The sequence below is a fragment of the Penicillium maclennaniae genome (genome assembly GCF_028827695.1).
Source record: "Penicillium maclennaniae strain IBT 15551 chromosome Unknown utg000003l:1.0-5670915.0:1.0-5674809.0, whole genome shotgun sequence".
In the NCBI taxonomy this organism is placed as follows: domain Eukaryota; kingdom Fungi; phylum Ascomycota; class Eurotiomycetes; order Eurotiales; family Aspergillaceae; genus Penicillium; species Penicillium maclennaniae.
In genome coordinates this window covers 3,033,096-3,052,076 of record NW_026623215.1, presented here as the reverse complement: position 1 = coordinate 3,052,076, position 18,981 = coordinate 3,033,096, and the positions used below count along the sequence as shown (strand labels likewise).

At 52.1% G+C, this 18,981-nt stretch overlaps 8 protein-coding genes across 8 annotated transcripts; 4 read left to right on the top strand and 4 right to left on the bottom strand.

Moving 5' to 3' along the window:
- Window positions 1–3,259: 3,259 nt before the first annotated feature.
- On the bottom strand, window positions 3,260–4,160 carry N7477_003260 (HAD family hydrolase; the record flags this gene model as incomplete). The annotated part of the gene is made up of 4 exons (XM_056964923.1): window positions 3,260–3,738; window positions 3,792–3,901; window positions 3,959–3,980; window positions 4,061–4,160. 4 exons carry the CDS (start codon window positions 4,158–4,160, stop codon window positions 3,260–3,262), a joined length of 711 nt encoding a protein of 236 aa, XP_056824876.1.
- Window positions 4,161–4,516: 356 nt separating this feature from the next.
- Window positions 4,517–6,241, top strand: N7477_003259 (GNL3/Grn1 family GTP-binding protein; the record flags this gene model as incomplete). The annotated part of the gene is made up of 3 exons (XM_056964922.1): window positions 4,517–4,529; window positions 4,601–4,701; window positions 4,763–6,241. The coding sequence occupies 3 exons, from the start codon at window positions 4,517–4,519 to the stop codon at window positions 6,239–6,241; spliced, it is 1,593 nt and encodes a 530-aa protein (XP_056824875.1).
- A 435-nt stretch (window positions 6,242–6,676) lies between these two features.
- On the top strand, window positions 6,677–7,638 carry cbfA (uncharacterized protein; the record flags this gene model as incomplete). The annotated part of the gene is made up of 3 exons (XM_056964921.1): window positions 6,677–6,823; window positions 6,923–7,056; window positions 7,131–7,638. 3 exons carry the CDS (start codon window positions 6,677–6,679, stop codon window positions 7,636–7,638), a joined length of 789 nt encoding a protein of 262 aa, XP_056824874.1.
- A 1,031-nt stretch (window positions 7,639–8,669) lies between these two features.
- N7477_003257 (putative SIR2 family histone deacetylase (Hst4)) lies at window positions 8,670–10,392 on the bottom strand (the record flags this gene model as incomplete). The annotated part of the gene is made up of 2 exons (XM_056964920.1): window positions 8,670–10,012; window positions 10,074–10,392. 2 exons carry the CDS (start codon window positions 10,390–10,392, stop codon window positions 8,670–8,672), a joined length of 1,662 nt encoding a protein of 553 aa, XP_056824873.1.
- A 1,109-nt stretch (window positions 10,393–11,501) lies between these two features.
- Window positions 11,502–14,602, top strand: N7477_003256 (mediator of RNA polymerase II transcription subunit 16; the record flags this gene model as incomplete). Its single annotated transcript, XM_056964919.1, has 7 exons — window positions 11,502–11,647; window positions 11,701–12,046; window positions 12,101–12,344; window positions 12,399–12,865; window positions 12,920–13,637; window positions 13,687–13,818; window positions 13,872–14,602. 7 exons carry the CDS (start codon window positions 11,502–11,504, stop codon window positions 14,600–14,602), a joined length of 2,784 nt encoding a protein of 927 aa, XP_056824872.1.
- Window positions 14,603–15,154: 552 nt separating this feature from the next.
- On the bottom strand, window positions 15,155–15,952 carry N7477_003255 (60S ribosomal protein uL29; the record flags this gene model as incomplete). Its single annotated transcript, XM_056964918.1, has 5 exons — window positions 15,155–15,160; window positions 15,286–15,330; window positions 15,387–15,510; window positions 15,759–15,898; window positions 15,950–15,952. 5 exons carry the CDS (start codon window positions 15,950–15,952, stop codon window positions 15,155–15,157), a joined length of 318 nt encoding a protein of 105 aa, XP_056824871.1.
- A 337-nt stretch (window positions 15,953–16,289) lies between these two features.
- Window positions 16,290–17,085, top strand: N7477_003254 (putative vesicle transport v-SNARE protein Gos1; the record flags this gene model as incomplete). Its single annotated transcript, XM_056964917.1, has 3 exons — window positions 16,290–16,352; window positions 16,415–16,528; window positions 16,582–17,085. The coding sequence occupies 3 exons, from the start codon at window positions 16,290–16,292 to the stop codon at window positions 17,083–17,085; spliced, it is 681 nt and encodes a 226-aa protein (XP_056824870.1).
- Window positions 17,086–17,316: 231 nt separating this feature from the next.
- N7477_003253 (mitochondrial ATPase complex subunit ATP10) lies at window positions 17,317–18,443 on the bottom strand (the record flags this gene model as incomplete). Its single annotated transcript, XM_056964916.1, has 2 exons — window positions 17,317–17,935; window positions 18,001–18,443. 2 exons carry the CDS (start codon window positions 18,441–18,443, stop codon window positions 17,317–17,319), a joined length of 1,062 nt encoding a protein of 353 aa, XP_056824869.1.
- Window positions 18,444–18,981: the final 538 nt, after the last annotated feature.

The window sequence follows — 18,981 nt, the reverse complement described above, 5'->3', positions numbered from 1 at the left end:
GTCACAATTGAAGGCCCCGCCCTGAATCGGCCCCGACAGGATGGACCTAGATGTCACGGCGCTAAATTGGTCAAATCGTGAGGCCATGCACGTAAGTCACGAAGCGATCACATGTTCTTCGCAGTGACGCATCACCCACTAGACGAACCTCCCCTTCATGCACAGGGCTCCGGAGCTGCGGAACTGGCGTCCGACCCGTGTAGCAGTGCAGCTCTCTACATTTACGCTGTACCAACGGTTCCTCAGATTGCCTACTCTCCCTCTCCAGACAGAAAAACGTTTCACCTTGGTCGGACCCGGAATATAAACTCTAGAGTCGGGCGGCTTTACTTGCCCATCCACGGATAGAGTGTCAGGCTGTTTCTTCTCTTCATACATTCCATTCATTCTGTCCACTCTCGTAGACCAGATGACCATGAATCAGCCCGGCGGAGTCTTGAGGGAATCCCCACCCTAACAAGGCTTTCAGAGCGTTTCAGACATAGGGGTGCCCCCCTCCTGCCAGGATCGACTAGAGAACCTGCCCAGTATGGATAAAGGGCCAGATTCGAAGCAGACGTCCAAGGCTCCCCCTCCGGGGTCCGGGTCATTGCGATGCACCACTCACAGAGCTCCGGGGATCTCCCGAGAATCGCGAGCAGGGTGGTTACAAATTCCCTTTCTCCCCAGAAAAGCTCTTTTGAATAGTGGCAACCTCATCTTTGGTAGCGCTCCACACAAAGAGGGACCACAACGTGGCAAGTGGATTGCTCTACCGACTTTTGAGAAACCGTGAGCTCGACCTTGACTTCTAGATCCACAACCTGAACCGCCTTGACATCCGCGCACAACCGGCAATGCACCGCAGTCCCAGAAGACCGCGTCTGCTGAAAGCTTCACGTGCAGGGCGCCTATCAGCGTCGCAAATCACATTGTGCGTCTGCGCTGGCTCCCTTTACCCCACCGAGCAAGCTGGTCTCCATATGTCCAGCACATTTCGGCTGTAAATATCGTCGACTATGACTCCGGCCGGGACGAGAATCCTCGAGCTCCGAACTCCGAGCTCCGAGCTCCAAGGTTCATGGGAGCTTGGAGCGTCGGCAATTCAAGTGGGCTGATGGCGTGCATAGCGCTCCGTATTTACAGATCCCCGTCATCTCTGTGTCACGGTGGAGGTATCAAGATCGGCCTGACGTGCCCCTGGAATGATCTACGACGCGTACGCACGGATCGCTTCGACTCCATCCGACTATTGATTGGATCTGGTGTGAACCGTTTCACTGGGAGCGGAACCTCAAAATCTCGACCATTCCGGCAATCTTGTCGAGCTGTTGCTCTACCTTGGCCTAGATAATTCCCCGACCTTTCCGAGCGATCAATGATCATCACATGGGTTCGTGTGACGATATCGCATCACTTTACCTCTCTGGGGAGATCCTCAGATCTACCTCCGATCCCCCGCCTTCTCTCTATAGGTTTTGTTTTTTTTGGTCTTCCCCCACCCCCCTCCTGACTCGTCATCCCCCCCTTTGTAGACGGAGTGTTCCGGTCTATCCCACGACTTAGGCCGAGATCTTCTGAGTCACGGTCCATGCTCCTCCCCGAATGTGACAGATCCACTCTCCATCGAATCCCCACCCTTCCTCATCCCTTGGTGTGGCGCACCTGAAACTACCCAGGTCCAAAGTACGAAGACCAAAAATACGTACCTGTGGCGGTGCGCGACCGGGGTCACCCTGCAGCTATTTGTCAAATAGGTGGGTCAATGCCCCCATATGCAACCAGCTGATCAGAGTAAATCTGGACAGGTCATCCACGCACACAGACCTAGGATCGTAGGACGAGAGCATTCGAATCAGGCTCGCCGTTCGACTGGCATCCCCGATGATGTGGTCTCAGATCGGAATCTGGCAAAAAGGAAATCCCCTCTCATCGTACTGTACGTGATGGTCCTGCAGTACCGCCACATTCGCCATCACGCATACCGTTTGGACTCAAAGGCGATCACGTAGGCAGAGCAACAGGGCCTCGATTCCAGATCCCCGGCTCATTTGACTGATCGTCAGAAGCCTACGGTCTACAAGCGCCTTGTCTCTTTCGACCCGCAGGACGCAACTGAACACCTTTTTAACCCCTCCTTGCATGACATCCACCCTTTACTCAAGGCTAGAACAGAAACCCTGCAGCCTGACGATTAGGGAAACCTCGACCCTTTTCCCCCGTCGGACCAGAAACTTGTACCACCCCAGCCGATCCAAGGGGCATCCGCACAATGGTATTCATGGTCGGGTTAATCTCCATCATGAGGGTCCGTTTCTGTACGTTCCTGTACCTTGCAAGCATCAGCATCTACACCATCGGGTCTCACACGCCTTGTACTTTCCACACTCGGACCCGAGCCTGGACCAGATCTCAACCTTTGGAGTTGGATTGGCTTTCCGCTCGGCTCGACCTGGATGCGTCGATGCAATTGTGCATGAACTCCGGTTCGCATGATACCGGGGCCGCCTGGTAGTTGCGGAAATCCAGCTACTCGCCCTGTCTGGACGTGCACCACAATGCCCTGCAAGGACTGTGAGTGTTGCATCCCGCCACTCACGTCTCGTAGATGACGGCGCACTCGAGCCTCACCGATCCTGGTTCCTTGTAATATGTTATGCTGTCATCAAGTTTGTACAGCGCTCGGTATAGAGTTACATTCTTGGCTGAGGCGACGCTCTTGCCTTTCGTAGACAATGCCTTATCGTGAATCCTGGCTTTCGGCGGCCTGTCAGCTGTCGAATTCAGGATTCTTCGGTGCTAGACAGGGTGTTGGGTAGGATCGGATGCATCACGATGGGTCTTGGTACAAGGTCTTTGCGACGGCGTAGCAAATCAAAGAACGGCACAGTGCTGCTTTGGCGCTATCAGTGGGAAACCAGATCCTCAAAAACTTGTTCGCGAACGTGTTGAGCAAATATGACCTGAAGCATGTTTCATTACCGTGTGATGTATCTGTATCTGTTAGGTATCTTTCATCTTTGCTTGTAATGCTATCAAAAAGACCCTCTCGGGGCTAGCCGACTCTAAGACCAAAGTACATCAAGTACTGATAAAAAAAATCCCAACAAGCAGGGTCCAGCCGAACCGCGAATGTATAATCTATGTGCACGTTTGTCTCATGAAAGTATACCTTGTCAATGCTATGTGACTCTCAAAAAGTCTAGCACCAAGCGTAACAACCTCTTATATCCCCGATTCTTGCAGAGAGCCAGAGCCAAAGCCAAAGCCTAGATCGCACCTATTGCAAGGCATTCCGGATTTCGATCTGGACCCGGCCATCCACGACGCCCTTCACCGAGACACTGCGCAAGTCCTCAACAATCCAGTCAGCACCAGCCTCCTTCAACTGCTCCAGCTTGTGTGTCGTCGCAAGCGCAAGCACCTTGAACCCAGCCGCCTTGCCTGCCTTGATCCCAGAGGGCGCATCCTCAAGCACAAGAATCGACGACGACTCAATGCCCAACTTCTTACGGCCAAGAAGGTAACAGGCTGGGTCGGGCTTGCCTTGATTCACGTCTTCGGCTACGACTAGCATCTCTGGGTGCGGAAGACCGAGAACACCGAGCCAGCCGTCCACCAGAGCGAAGGTTCCAGAGGTCACGACGCCCCATTTTGCGCCGGAGGATTGGAGGGCGGCGAGCATGTCACGACCGCCGGGGATCTCTTTGGCGTCGGAACCGAATTCTTTCGGGATGCGGCCCTCGATGAAATTGACGTCTATTTCCAAGGTTGTTAGGCCTGTTTGCAGTAGATTGGAGAGGGGAACGTACACTCCCAGTTGGCCTTGCTCTTGTCGTATAATGCCATGGTGTCGATGCTTCTGCGGCCATGCGAAGTGGCCAGGATTACTTCGGGGTCAACGCCCAACTCGGCGCCGATTCTGGATGCATGTTAGATAGAGGCTCTCGGCGGATTTTATGGGACTGGTATCACTCACAGGTGCCAGTGCTTGACAATCGCTACGAGATGTAGAGTGTTAGCTTACAATGCTCCCAGGGTTGTCGCATAGCGGCTAACAGGTTCGCAAGCGAGCGCATACCTTCTGTAGAGTCCACAATCGTCCCATCGAAGTCGGAAAGGATCCCGTCAAAGGTTTGCACCTCTGCCGGTGCAGAGAATGTTCCTGGTGTGATAGTCATGGTGGGGGAGAGTGTCTGCGGAGGGGTGTTGAGGTACTCTAATTGAGATTGGAAAAATGCGTGTCTAAGAAAGCGTAATCGTAGGAGATGGATGAGAACGAAGAAGAGAAAATCAAAAGTCTATAAAGAAAAAGGAAAAGAGAGGAAAAGAGAGGAGGAGAGACGGAGACAAGCTTCAAAGAGGCGGCTGCCGTACTCAAACGCGTAAGTGACCCGCTCGCCCTGAGCGGCGATCGGCCAAACATTTACTCCGCTTATCGAAATCTTGGCGCTCAACTTTTTCGAAATCAACTTTGCGGAGCAACGCAGAAACTTGTACATCCTCTCGTCTTTGACCTCAGTGACGTGTAGGCAAAATGGTCAAGAACGGTATGAGCGCACTCCTCTGAGAATACGTTTCTCTACATTTCTAAATCTAGGCGGTACTGACTCTTCTACAGGCTTTGGAAAGACTTCTAAGCGGGTGCCCGTCCGCCTGAGGCACAAGATTGAGAAGGCCGCTGTCGCCAAGCAAAAGAAGGCAAAGAAGCAGGCTAAGAAGGTACTTACTAGGAATATTGAAAAGTGTGGAATTGAATCAGCACTGACTCTCGTTTCCAAAGAACCCAGAATGGCGGTCTAAGCTCAAGAAGGACCCGGGTATTCCCAACCTTTTCCCGTTCAAGGACAAGCTCCTCCATGAGATCGAGGAGAAGAAGCGCCTGAAGGCTGAGGAGCAGCAGCGCATTAAAGACGAGGCTCGTGCTCGTCGTGAGGAGGCCAGACAGGCTCAGGGTGGCAACACTGGCGTGGACATCAACGAAAACGACCTCTTGGACGATAACATGGATGAGGATGGCGAGGACTCGAACCCTATGGCTGCACTTCTCGCCTCTGCTCGTGCGCGGGCTGCAGAATATGAGGACGAGAGCGAGGAAGACGAGATGGATGAGGATGAGGACGATGAGATGGATGAGGACGAGGATGAGGGTGGCGACGACGAGGCTCCTGAATTGACTACTCGCCCAAAGGAGAGCTCAAGACGCCAGTTTGACAAGGTCTTCAAGAATGTCATCGATGCTGCAGACGTCGTGCTGTACGTTCTCGACGCTCGCGATCCGGAGGGTACTCGGTCAAAGGAGGTTGAGCGCGAGATCATGGCTGCCGATGCTGGCTCCAAGCGATTGATTCTCATTCTGAACAAGATCGATCTCGTTCCCCCACCTGTCCTGAAGGCTTGGTTGGTGCACCTGCGCCGTTACTTCCCCACCCTGCCTCTCAAGGCATCCAACGGTGCCGGCAATGCACACAGCTTCGACCACAAGCAATTGACCGTCAAGGGTACTTCGGATACTCTGTTCCGTGCCCTCAAGTCCTACGCCCACAGCAAGCAGTTAAAGCGTTCTATTTCTGTTGGTGTCATTGGATACCCCAACGTTGGCAAGTCCTCTGTGATCAATGCCTTGACCGCACGTCTCAACAAGGGCTCCAGCAATGCCTGTCCCACAGGCGCCGAGGCCGGTGTGACCACCAACATGCGCGAGGTCAAGCTCGACAACAAGCTCAAACTGATCGACTCCCCCGGTATTGTCTTCCCCTCCGCCAATGGCAAGACGGGCAAGAAGTCCAAGGAGAACGAGCAGGCCCGCCTTGTCCTGCTCAATGCCATCCCCCCAAAGCAGATCGAGGACCCCATTCCTGCAGTCAACCTTCTGGTCAAGCGTCTTTCCGCCTCGGAAAGCCTGCTTACCAAGATGCTCCAGCTCTACGGGATCACCACCCTCTTCCCTGGCAACAATGGTGACAAGACCACCGACTTCCTCATCCAGGTTGCCCGCAAGTGCGGTCGCCTCGGAAAGGGCGGTGTCCCCAACGTTGAGAGCGCCGCCATGACGGTCATCAACGACTGGAGAGATGGCCGTATCCAGGGCTGGGCTAACGCCCCCGTCCTGGCTGTCAACACAGGCGATGCAGCGACCTCCACCGCCGCTGCTGGCACCGGCGCCGACACCACCCAAGTTGTCACGGAATGGGCCAAAGAATTCAAGATTGAGGGCCTTTGGGGCAACGGCGAGGGTGACGATGAGGTTATGGCTGAGTAAAGCTATCTCTAGACCTGTTACGAAGGCATCAGTTGTCGTTGATACCAAAAAGTGGGCGTTATATGTCGGATCTTTTAATTTCCCTGCATTTGTCAATACTCCAAAGACAGCGAATTCAATGAGTCAAGAATTTCAAGTATATCCATATCAAGAAAATTGTGGAATTAAATCAACGAAATCAACGCAAGTAGTGCAAGTCTAAGGAGCAAAGCCAAGTCCCCACACCGCGTGCATCCCAACCCGCGACGCGGATTTCGCGTTCTCCAACTCCCGCCACCCACCTACTTTCCATTGTCTCTCGACTTTGCATCTGTATTAGGGCCTAATCCGGGGTTTCCCTGGATCGAGAACATCTATCCATAGCCTAACCGCATAGCGGTCTCCATCGTCGACCGAAGAATCCCTCGCACGGCAACGAACACGATCACGCCCACGATGCCTCCGCGCAAGTCCACGTCGTCAATGACCCCTGCTGACGAAGGCGACTCCCTACAAATGTCACCACAGCAGACGACCGAGAAGCCCATCACAGCGACAGAGCAACAGATCAAGGCACGAGCAGAGGCCGGCGTAAGCGTCGATGTAAGTGATGACCTCTTTGATCCCTCTACAGATTCAACCCTGAGTTAAACTGAGAGTGAGAATTGAAATAAATATAATAATGCTAATGCTAGTCATTAGGACTACCTTCTCCCTCGTTCCCTAACAATCCGCCTCGCTAAAGCAGTGCTCCCGCCCAACACGACTATCCAAAAGGACGCCGTGCTCGCTATCCAGAAAGCAGCCACCGTTTTCATCTCTTACCTCTCATCGCAGTATGTTACCTTGGACAATTTTCCCCGTCTTTTGGAATCCACGAGGATGAGGATACGAGACTAATACAACCTAGCGCCAACGACGCGACTCTAAAACGCACCGTCGCCCCAACAGACGTCTTCAGCGCGCTCACAGAACTCGAATTTGATTCCTTCCGCGCTCGCCTCGAACAAGAACTCGAAGCCTTTACTGAGAACAAAGCTGGCAAGCGCAGGGCCAAGAAGTCCGACGTCAATGGCGACACCGCTGTCGGTGCCGCGAAGGGTAATGATGAAGATGCTGAGATGACGGAGAACCCCGCGAAGAAGGCGAAGCGGGATGATAATGTTGAGGTTGTTATTGGGGTAGACGATGGAGATAGAGATGGAGATGAGACGCAGGAGGAGGAGGTGGAGGAGGAAGAGGGTGAGGAGGACGATGACGAAGATGAGGAGGAAGAGGAGGAAAAGAGAGTTGAGGAGGATATTGATCGGGTTGAGGACTTGGATGGAGGGTCTAGGCCTATGGATCCGGATGCTGATGAGACGGACGACGATGATGGTCCTGGTAGTCAGTTGCACAATGATCTTGGATTGGGTTAAGACACTTGAAGGTTCTAGATGGTTACTTCTGGGTCTTGAATGATGCCCCGGATGCTGATTTGGAGTTGGGGCTCGGTCGCTTATTGTACTATATTCTTAATTTTGAATGGATTCTTTTTTGAGTCCAAGCATACGGCTTTTCTCTGGAGCCCTGGAGTATTCGGATTCATAGTTATTGTAAATATGTAGACTGAAGAGAAGTGGGCGGCCATGATAAGCTTTATAATTGACTGCCGAGATGAACGAAACCATTGCCAGACCCAAGTGTGGAAGAGTGTGTCCACTGTCGGAAATGAAGCTCTTGAAAGACACTTGTGTGATGAAGGGTCATGGCCTCAGACAAGTGGACATTGACTTTGAATTCATATCCTAGTCCTGGGGATGCAGATATGTATCTACCTTCATTCTGACATTCCTAATCTTGTTCATCCAATATGTCGACATGAGTCTCAAGGCACGTATGTATATAATAGACTCGAAAGTTGGACACACGGTGGATATATTGTGCCTGTCTAGTGATGTCCCATATCCCCTTCCATATTCGCAAGTGCACACCCTCTACAACCACTGGGTTTTAGTCACTGCCAGAGAATCTATCAGTATGCTGCAAGTTTACTCTACGGAAAAAGAAGAAACACAAGGAATAGAGCAAGTCTCCAAGCCATGTATTCAGACAGAGGCAAAGTCCCCATGAGGTATCCCTCACAAGACTTTCAAACACTAGACGCACATGTATGCGACAAAGTAAAGCAAATGATCTCCAGAACACCGGCCACTCAGGCCTGTAAACGCCAACACCACCCCATGCAACGCCACCGTGGTCTATCGTTGGTATCTCGCGAAGGACGGATGAAAGCGCCAACCTCTTCCCAGAACATGGAAGGGTGGCTAAAAAGGGGGATCCATGGAAGTAGGATAACAAAATGGTGAAAAGAACGCAAAAGGGAACAAAGCTCGCGCCGATTTGCAGTATGCATCATGCAATGGTGCCGAGAAGGAGAATGTATCGTCACAGAAAGAAAGTATCAGACTCAGGAAGAAGGGGTGACTATCTCGGGCAAGGTCTTGTCGATTTTCTCGAGTGCGTCGACGCCGGGTTTCTTGAGGTTTGGGAAAAGGAGGCCGTTGGCGCGAGCTGTGCCGGCTTGGAGGGGGCGCATAGATTTGCCGTTGATGGCGGCCTGTTTTTCCGTTGTGGCTGCAGGCTTGGAAGCCTTGGTGACGCGGCTGAAGGTTGTAATTCTTGCTGTCTTGGCTGGTTCGACCTTGGCCTTCTTGGTTCCGGTAGCGGTGGCCCTCTTGCGAGCAGGCTTGGCTGGTGCGGTTGTCTTGCTGGCTTTGAGAACGTCGTTCAGGTTGCGACCGCGGCTGGCGGGATTGGCAAGCTTCTTGGCTGGTGGTTTCTCATCATGACTGGAGGAAGGAGTGAACAGGCCTGTCTCGCTGTGAAGGCGCTTCTTCGGTGTCGAGTTGATGACTACGGCGACTGTGCTCTGCTCATGCTCAGCCTCGGATTCCTCGTCTGAGCTGTGCTTGGACCCGAAGACGGGCTCTGGCAACATCTCGTAAGGAGTGGAATCTTCCCAGTGCTTCAATTTTACCAGATCAGCAACGTCGTCGGTGGATCCTTGCACAATCAGGTCGAAGCAATTCTCAAACTCTTTGCCAGCGGGAGGCTCGTTGTTGATGAACATGGTGACTCCGTCCTTGCGGCTGCGGATGATTGGACAGATGGTCTTCACGAGACGGCGAACTCCAGGAATTTTCAAGCTGGTACCGGCGACGATGAGCACACGGGGTCGAGACTTGATATCTGCATTCATCACTGAAGTAATGGCCTCCTCATCGGGGTTGTGTTCGTTGTAGAGGACAATGCGCGGGCGCATGCGACCGATCCCATGACTCCGCTGGCCAGTCGTGGTGCGCACTTCGTTCTTAATCGCGCACTCATCACACTCCGGAGGATCAGCGTCGCAGAACCGGCTGGGTACAAAATCGCTTAGGTAGCGACACTTCTGACAGACCATCTTGGTGATGCTCCCATGTAATTGAATGGTGACCGGCCAGCGGCCCTTCACGTTGAGCGGGATCTCTGTTTCCAACGGCTTCATGGACGTTTCGAGGCCATCGATATTCTGGGTATACAGTCGCTTGAGACGGTTCTCCTTGCCGAGACGGGCAAGCATATCGTGGAATTTGGTGGGCTTGGTCTTTCCAGCTTCGATGGACAGCGACCGCACCATCTCATGGAAGGGAGCCGTGAGGGCGTCATCTTGATAGACGGCAGCATCGAATAGAAGCTTGCCAGAAGCCTTCAGATTATGTTTCTTTTGCAAGGACTTGAAGAGACCATCAGTGGAGCGAAAATCAGGAACTATATGTGGTGTGAGCTCGGGCGCCGGCGCCATGTGAAACGCGGGAACATGAACACTTACTACCCGCGGAGGTGGAGATGCCCGCGCCCGCAATGACCACGATGTCTTTTTGGTGGCGAAGGGTTTCGACAAGCAATCTCACCTGGTCCTGTTGCTCGAAGGATGATTTGGCTAATGATAGATATTGTGTGGTGCGTTCTTTAGGTAGGGGGTTGCGTCTCCGCTTTTTGCGCGGAGGGCAGTCTTGGCGCGTAGAATCCTCACCCTCCTGTGAGGACTGTGAAGAGGGCGTCAAGTATCGCTTGGCTGGCTCCGGGGAGGACCTGGGCGAGGAGGGCACGGAGCTCAGGTCTGACATATCGGACAAATCGTAATCCATCACGGCAGAGGTGCTCGTAGAGCGGGCGTTCTGGTCGAGAGGAGTAAAATCGTGCCCCAGGGATGAGTCGGCACCGTTCGAGGCAGATGTGGATTGACTCTGCTCAGGAAAGCTCGAGAACGGGAGAAATGGCAGAGAATATAACCATTTAGGACTCCGGAACGTTAAATTGGATCAATGGAGCTTAACAGGAGTCCAACATCCAGTGGAAGGGAGGGGGTTCCCAGAAAGGAGTGCAAAGTTGGAAAAGGGAGGAGTTGCAACCGATGAGGTCAGCCGGGGATCGATCATGAAATGAGAAAATTGAAACTGAAACGGGCCGTCGAACGACTTTGTTTTGACCTCCGGAGGGGTACGGATGATAAGGGTTGGGTTGCTTGTGTCTGGAATGTGGTTGCGAAGAAAGAAGATAGTGGATGAAAAGTCCCGGTATGTTGGCCCGGGGCTTGTGTGGGCGACGACTCGATGATGCGCTTGTTTTGATGCGAAAGTAACCTCAATATGAGGACTGGACTCATGGAAGGATTAGGGGATTACTGTCTAAGGCCTGAAAGGATTCGATTGAAGGATGATGCATGCCATTTTCGAGAGAGAATGGACTTTTATAGCTAGAACCCAATATTTCGACTGTTCCTTCAACCATTGAATGTCGTGTTTTCGACTTCCACACTGTTCATTTTGCGCCGTGTTGGAATTGCACTTTGCACGGCACGCTTTGATTGGCATGGTTAGTTGCGGGGCGGTTCACGCCTCGTGATTGGTTGAGTGACGGTTGGCAGGGCAGCCGTCATGTGACGGTGGCTGCTGACTCAGCTGCACAGGGCGCCGAGTCAGGCGCCTTCACTCAGTGCTGGTGAAATGCATTGGGCCTATAGACGATATCTGAGGCATTGAAAGGTCACTATACATACATCATTGGCGATTGCTGCCCGCCATTGAACTGTCATTGTCCCTTCTGGCGCCCAAGTACATCTCTAGCGGACATCGGCCTTCCCCAACCAAATCAACATCGCCTATGGTCCCGAGGGCGAGATCGGCATTGAGCATTCATGTCGTGCGGGGCTGACTCCATTGGCCCTTGAACTGTGAGAAATAGAGTATTTCGCAGAATGCCACTGATGATGGAGGAAGGCATTAATGTCGACGACCTCTTTGGGGAGTCCAATTCCTTGGAGCTGGGTCTCCAGACTGCTCCCTCGTCCACCAAGGGACTGGCCCAGTGTCTGGATGAGTTGCGCTTGTCAGGCTGTCGCCAGTAAGCGATCATATCTACAAATTTGAACAAGAAGATACTAAAAATATGCCTAGGAAGATCACCTGGTCCCGCATGGGATGTATTGCCTACGTCTCCCCGGATGGAGCCCGGGTCAATGTCCGCCATCTCCAATGCCGTCCCGCAGATGGGAAGTGGGTTTTGAGCGAGGAGTTCTCGCTCGCTGCAGTCACCGAAGCTCATAGTGGCAGCCAGTTGGTTCATTTGTCCTGGAATGAGACCGGGTCGGAGTTGGCCGTGGTAGATTGCTTGGGCCGAATTTCTATCTACTCGATATCCATGGCCCTCAATAGCATCACGGGGCTGCGCCAGGCAGCCTTTGACTCGAGTGATGATAGCAACCAGGTTGTCGGTATGATGTGGCTCAACACTTCTCGCTCCGTAAGCAGTCCGTCCAGCCAAGTTTGTGACCCAAGATCTAACCCATGTTCCTAGGTCCACGCATTTCACCAAGCAGCCAAGGTGAACGGGCGATGGGCATATTCCCCCTTCCGACGACGCCCAGTCGGTCCTTTTCACCCTGCCAATAAAGGCGCACTGGTCTGTGTCACCCGAGCGGGCCAGATCAAACTCATGTACCAAAACCCGGATAGCAAGTGGGCTGAACTGCCTAATGAGCTCAAGAATACTGGCTATTCAGACAGGCTTTTAACACACGCAGCTTTGGTTGCAACTCAAGGTACCCCACATCATCTCGGAGTAATCATTGGTGATTGCTAATATTTCGATTCAGCTGGAATCTTGATTACCACTTACTCCGTGTGCCAGAAGATCTGTCTATACCGGGTGCACATTACCTGGAACCCACCGCAATGGGACCCAAGTCAGGCCAAACACCCAAATCAATTCCCTATCCCTACCTTCCGTCTGAATCATTGCAAGATCGATATGCCGAGCACCATCTTCAATGTCAACCACAGTGCTGAACAACATTCGGACCAGTCAACGCCATTCCCCAATTCTGTCTACTCATTGACCCGACTCGATATCATGCCGGGTCAAGTTGATAGCCCAGCGGGATCAACCGCGAGTCCATGGATTCTTGCCGTCTTTTCGAAACCTCTTCATGCCACTGCCGAATATCCAGCCCAGCAGGGACCGCCGAGTGTCATCGCAAGGTGGCACTTAGAGTCTGCACCACAAGCATTCCACCCCAAATTTAATGAGGTCAACTCGAAGAAGAACAGCCCCCAAGCAAAGGTATAGTCGTAAACATATCTCCTAATTGCGAAAAATTACTGAATCAAAAGCTAGTCCAAAGTGGAATTGCGTCGACTTGAAGATATCCATTGCGACAAGTACATCGTCTCGGTGGACTTGGTCGAACATGGGACTGCCTTGGCCATCACCCACGATGACAGCTCCATCACATTCTACGACACAAGGACCATGGCCGTCTTCAATGGTCTGGACGACACAAGCACGGTGACATGTTTGGCCCAAGCGGGCTTCCAATACCCAATGGACACACCGGGTCTCTCGATCAGCTTTTCTCCCAACTCATGTGCTGCTGTGTCTTTGGACAGCGAGGGTCAAACACATCTACGATTAATGGAGCATTCGTTTGGATCGGCAGGCAGTCTCTACGACGAGACGAAGTTCTCCTCGGCTATCGCTGCATTGACTCTCGCATTCAGTCGCGCTTGCGGAGGGGATGTCAACACCGACGATGTTCTCATGGTTGCTCTACGGCAGTTGTCGTCGGACGCTCAAGCCACATTAATCAACGAGATTTTCCGTGCACTGCCTGTCAACTGTAACTTTACTACTGAACAGGAAAAGCTCATGACACATCCATATATTCCGCGGTGCTTGAGTTTACAAGCTGCACTGAGCTTCCAAGGGAGGCTCAAGCAGCGTAATATTGCTTCAGCAGTGCCTTGGGCGATTCTGCAGCTTCGTCATGCCTCTGTTCTATATGCATACTTCTTCCAGCACAACAAGGAAGGGCAAAGCGAGGTACTTGATCCCGGTAAGTTGATACACCCAGTTCCCTAGAGTATGTTGCTAATACGCACCAGAAATTCTGCGCATGATCCTCGGAAATACAAAATGGGCTCTCGATTTCGACCACTTCATCCTCAGCGAAATCTTTGACCTTGCCGATGAACTCGAAAGTGTCTTCACCGATCAAGAGGCATTCACCCAGAAACGTAAGCATCCAGCCATCCAACCTCCCTCACTCTTCGCTAACTTACCCCTGCAGTAAAATCTACCAACTCTCTCGCCCTCATCATTCTCCTCTCCAGCATGGCCCGTGCTTTCTTAAAGTTCATCTGCCGCGGCCTTCGCGGCGTCGCAGCCGGCTTCGCCAAAATCAACCCCATAATCCTAAATCCCGACTCTCGAGTCTATTACACCGAAATCCTCCAACTCCTCCAGTCCTCTCCGGTACGCATAGACGTATACGAGAAATTCCTCTCCGGCGTCGACTCCGCAGTGAAACACGCCTACCAAGGCGCCGGCTTCGGCGAAGCAGAACGGCCGGGCCCTGAAAAAGAACTCCTCATCAACGCGCGCATTCCTCCCGTCTTAGTCACTGCGGTGGTTACACTGCTGAGGCAGACGGTGCCGGCTATGAAGGCCGAGATTAATCGCAAAGATGTCATTTTGGGCGATTATGCTTGGCTTGGATTTGGAAGTGATGCGCGTACGGCGTCGTATCGGAAACATCGCGATGTGGATATTTTGAAGAAGTTCCCTCTCAGGCCGCCGTTGACTATTGGAAGGAACGGGAGAGTCGTGCAGCCGCAGAAGAGGAGGAGGTGTGTTAGGTGTTGTGAGGTTTCGGGCGATACGGTGCTGCCGAGGTCATTGCCTTATTTTAAGATGGTTGCGAAGTTGAATCTCTTGCGCTGTTGTCCTTGTGGAGGAGTCTGGATGCTTGAGACGGAGGGTGCGGATTCTAATGGGGTTGGTGTAGGGCAGTCTCATTAGGATTTTTGGGTTGCAGGATCAGATTGCTTCCGAGGCTAATTCCAATGGGCTCCAGCTTTTGGTTATATAGAGTGCATTGGAGCATTTCCGTTGTATAATGATGAATGCAAAATTTCTCCCCCCACTGAGACCTAGAGACTAGATCAAGATGATGCGGGGGATATGTGGAGCGTGTGTGAGATACACCGGCACGTCTGATAAAAGAAACAATGTTCACTACGGACTGGAAAGATCTGAGATTCCAAGTACACAGGTGTATGAACTAGAAAATAGGAATACGGCATACGCAGAGGAGAGCCCTCAAATGAAGAAACACCATTGTGTATACACCTTAGTAAAGTTGAAAGTGAAAGACGTTGAATGTCATGTCATGTCAAGAGTCGATTTGCATCTTTCTAAGATACATAATCAAGTTCCATTTTTTTGGATGTAAAAAAAAGAGAAAATCGACCCCGCCGCAAGGTATCAGGTCTACACCATCACGTCCTGCTTAATGTGTCCAAGGGCAAGTAACGTCTTCCCACAAAACTCCAGATCCGAACAGTTTTGCATTTAAGCCTAAATCAATCAGTCAGCCTTATCCATGCTCTAGGGTAGTGGTGTGGTGTGTCATGCGTGGGCGCAAAGGACGGAAATAGTCCAGGAATGACGCAGAATACACCACCCATGGCGAATCATCGTACCTTAACGGCGAACTTCCGCTGGGGGAAGTGGATCTGGCGCTTGCGCTGCTTGTCGGTGGTACGGGTAGCCTCGTACTTGGTGAGACGGCGGCGGATCTCACGAGTGAGCTTGGGGCGGAGATCGAGGGAGTGTACTTCTTGCCCTTGTAGAAGAGACGGAGCTGGGCGCGCTGGTTGGCGTTGATGACGGTCATCACGCGAGCAATCGACTTGCGAACATCGCCACTATATGAGAAAATTCCAGGTCAGTCTTCCGAAAATTTCGACCATCGATAGAGATCATCTTGCGAATCGGTGCCGTCGAGGGTTTTGTGTCGTTTGGCGTAGTCTGTCGCCTTCTTGCTTCTTTGATCCCGTATTTGCCTCCTCTTTGTGTGGTCGTGTTTTTTTTTTTTCTGGTCGCGGCCGATTGCACAAAAACCCTCGTCGTTCCTCCTCGCATTGTGATTCAGGTGTCGCGATCGAATACGCACATTCGGTTGGTCTTGGACGAAGCACCGCTGGAGATCTTCTGGACGCGGAGCTGGTTGAGCTCGGTCTTCAACTCCTCGAGCTGCTTGGAGAGGTCCTCCTTGTTCTTGCCCCAGAGCTGAGCAGCCTTGACCTTGGACGACTAGGAACAGTCAGTGCATGCATTTCTGATATGCAGCGAGCGCAAACATACCATCTTGGCGGGTTGTGTATGCTGGGTTGTCGGCGTTGAGAATGAAGACGTCCTAGTCGGGTCAAATTGTGGTTGTGGGACTAGGGCTAAGCGAGTTGGTCGCACTAAGCGGGCACGTGATGAAAATTCGAAAATTAACTGACGCCATCAATTTCAGGCATGAACGTTTATCAGGCTATAAGGCACTAAGGCACTAAGTGTCATCTGAATCGGGTTTAGCCCATGGTGCACTTACGTCGCCGGGTCCCTGGCCTGGCTTGGTATCTTTGGTATGTCCGGGGTGAGCTGAGAAGCCGAGCAATCTGATTTTCTACCTGCTTATTACTTTCTATACATCGTCATGACCTCCACCGGCTCCGGATGGGCCCAGCTGCGGCAACAAGCCCGCTCGCTCGAGACTCAGGTACGATTATCTGGCCGACTCTCCATAACCCCGTATGGCAAGACTAAAACGAAGCCGAACAGACAGAGAACCTCTTCCACACATACGCACAATTTGCTTCTCTCACAAAGCTTCCACAAACACCTACAGAAGAGGAAGTGCGAACTGAGTCGCAGTTGAAAGACCTTCTCGAAAAGGTACGTCTACCCGACACAGGACATTCAGGAAATGAGCTTACCTCTCTGAACAGCGCGAATCGCTCATCGCACAACTCTCCCGCCTTCTTGACTCTGAAGCTACCCTCACCTCCTCCGCCTTAAAGCAGAACAACCTTTCCAGACACCGTGAAGTCCTTCAAGACCATCGCCGCGAGCTGCAGCGCCTAACCTCCGCAATGGCGGAGACGCGCGACCGCGCAAATCTACTCTCCAACGTCCGCTCCGACATCGACGCCTACCGCAATTCGAACCCCAGTGCCGCCGAAGCAGACTACATGCTCGAGGAGCGCGGGCGGGTCGACAATAGCCATAACATGATGGACGGCGTGCTCAGCCAGGCCTACGCAATCAACGAGAATTTTGGGATCCAGCGCGAAAACCTGGCTAGCATCAATCGTCGCATCGTCGGCGCAGCCAGCCAGGTGCCCGGCATGAACTATCTCATCGGCAAGATCGGGACCAAGAAGCGGAGGGATGCGATTATCTTGGGGTGTTTCATTGGTTTCTGTTTCTTAATGTTGCTTTACTTCCACTAGGAGGGCTGGACTCGCCTTGTGCATTGCTTCTTCTCCCGTTCGTTGCAATTGTCCAGCGACTTGTTTGGGTTTCGGCGCATGGGGTTGGGCGTTTGATGTTTGTCAGGAATTATGATAATACTGCACCTGGCTTGTTGGCGTTGCTTTCTTTCTATTATACACATTCTCTATTATATGTACAAATTCAATGGAGGGGGAATGTCTCGTCAAAGACATCGGGTCTTCGAACCTTTAGGCCGAGTCTGTACCGGCCTTTTTCTCAGCAAGAAGCTTAGCCACCCCGTTATTCAGGGTCACCAACTCCGCAGCCTCCGCGGGTCCACTTCCAGCCCACCGAATCCGACAATGCGAGTCAACGAGGTAGACATAGCCAACCTTGGAGTTCATCATGCCAATAGCCTCCTTCAGCGTCTCGCTGAATCCTTTCTCAATCAAGAAGTATCGCGCATGCTGCTCCAGTGGCAGCTTCTTGCGTATGCTCCACATAAAACGCTTAACCAGCCATGCCTTCATGAGGTTCTCTTCAACATTGATATCCACCTTCTGAACATGCTGGCTGTTGCTCGCAAGCAGTTCCGCCAGGCCCGGGTTCTGCTTTGGTCCAGTGAACGACCCTACTTGAGTCTCAGCCCATACGCTGGAGAACATAGTCACAACACTAATCTGGCCGCGCAGAATGGCCGTTGTATCTTGCGCGTCTTTGGGCGAGGCGAGTGTTAAACCGTGCAGGTTGGGGAAGTATAGAGCGTGCTCAGCTTTGAACAGCCGGGGATTCGACACGAATGTTTTGCCCTCTTGGAAGCGCAGATTCGACCATTCTCGGAAATAGGGTTTCGCGACTTGTCTCGTTCTGTTGGCGGGTTGCATATATTAGTAAATGTTTCACTATTTGCTGATGGTACCACTTCGACCTACAATTCCTTTCGCCGCGCGATGTGCTTGTCATAGTCCACAAAGTCGTCTCGTCGCTGTTTCAGCGATCGGGCATCACGTCCAGTATTTTCACCTTCCTCTGGGGGTGCTGCACAGCCAATAGGTCGGTCTAGTTGTGGAGGTGTAAATTCCGCGTCGCCTGGCTGCGCGGCTGGGTTGGCATTGGGATTCTGTTGGAATCCGAGGCTGCCGCGACGGAGCGGTTGTGGTGGGCGAGCAGGGCGTTTGGTGATAGTCGGTGCTCCGCCTTTTACGGAGCTACCAGATTTGCTCGCGTTATTGTCGGTGGCGTACTGACGAATCGATGCGGAGTTCGTGCGGAGGTGTGAGAGAGCTGACGTGTTCCGGAATTGGCAGCTCAGGCAGCGTCCACTCCGGAATAGCGGGAGCTCTGCTACTTTTGCAGATGCTGATGACCTCCACATGTTGATTTGGAGTCTCGTAGTCTTTGGAAAGACGGACAGATCGAAGACTATGTCGGGTTCCGAGGTCATCTCATGGTCCCAATTTTCCCATCTAGGAATGGTCCAGTCACATGATTTTTTTGCTTTTGCGAATCTGTTTCAGATCTATACTCGGGGCTTAACTGAACTAGAATTGCATGTATGTTTTTCGAATACTATCATAATTTTGATATACGCGGTATAAATTTTGTTTGCTACTCGATGGGAATGGTGCTTCAAGACATCGATAGACGCTCCCTCACGCACCTTGTATATCTTCCGTAGACAATGATATGCAGTGAACCCCGATCTTGGTATTATTTTGTTAGCAATAGTCTTTTACCGGCTTCTTCTCAGTTCATCTACCTATGTCTTCGAACTTGTATTGAGATATAACTGGAGTCTCGACAAATCCGGTTAAATGGAAGAAAATCCCGTGACCTGGCGGCATTTTCGCGCAATGCCGCGTCCATGGGTGCTCCAACCGGGCTTCAGTCTATTTGACAACTGCAGTGTCGGA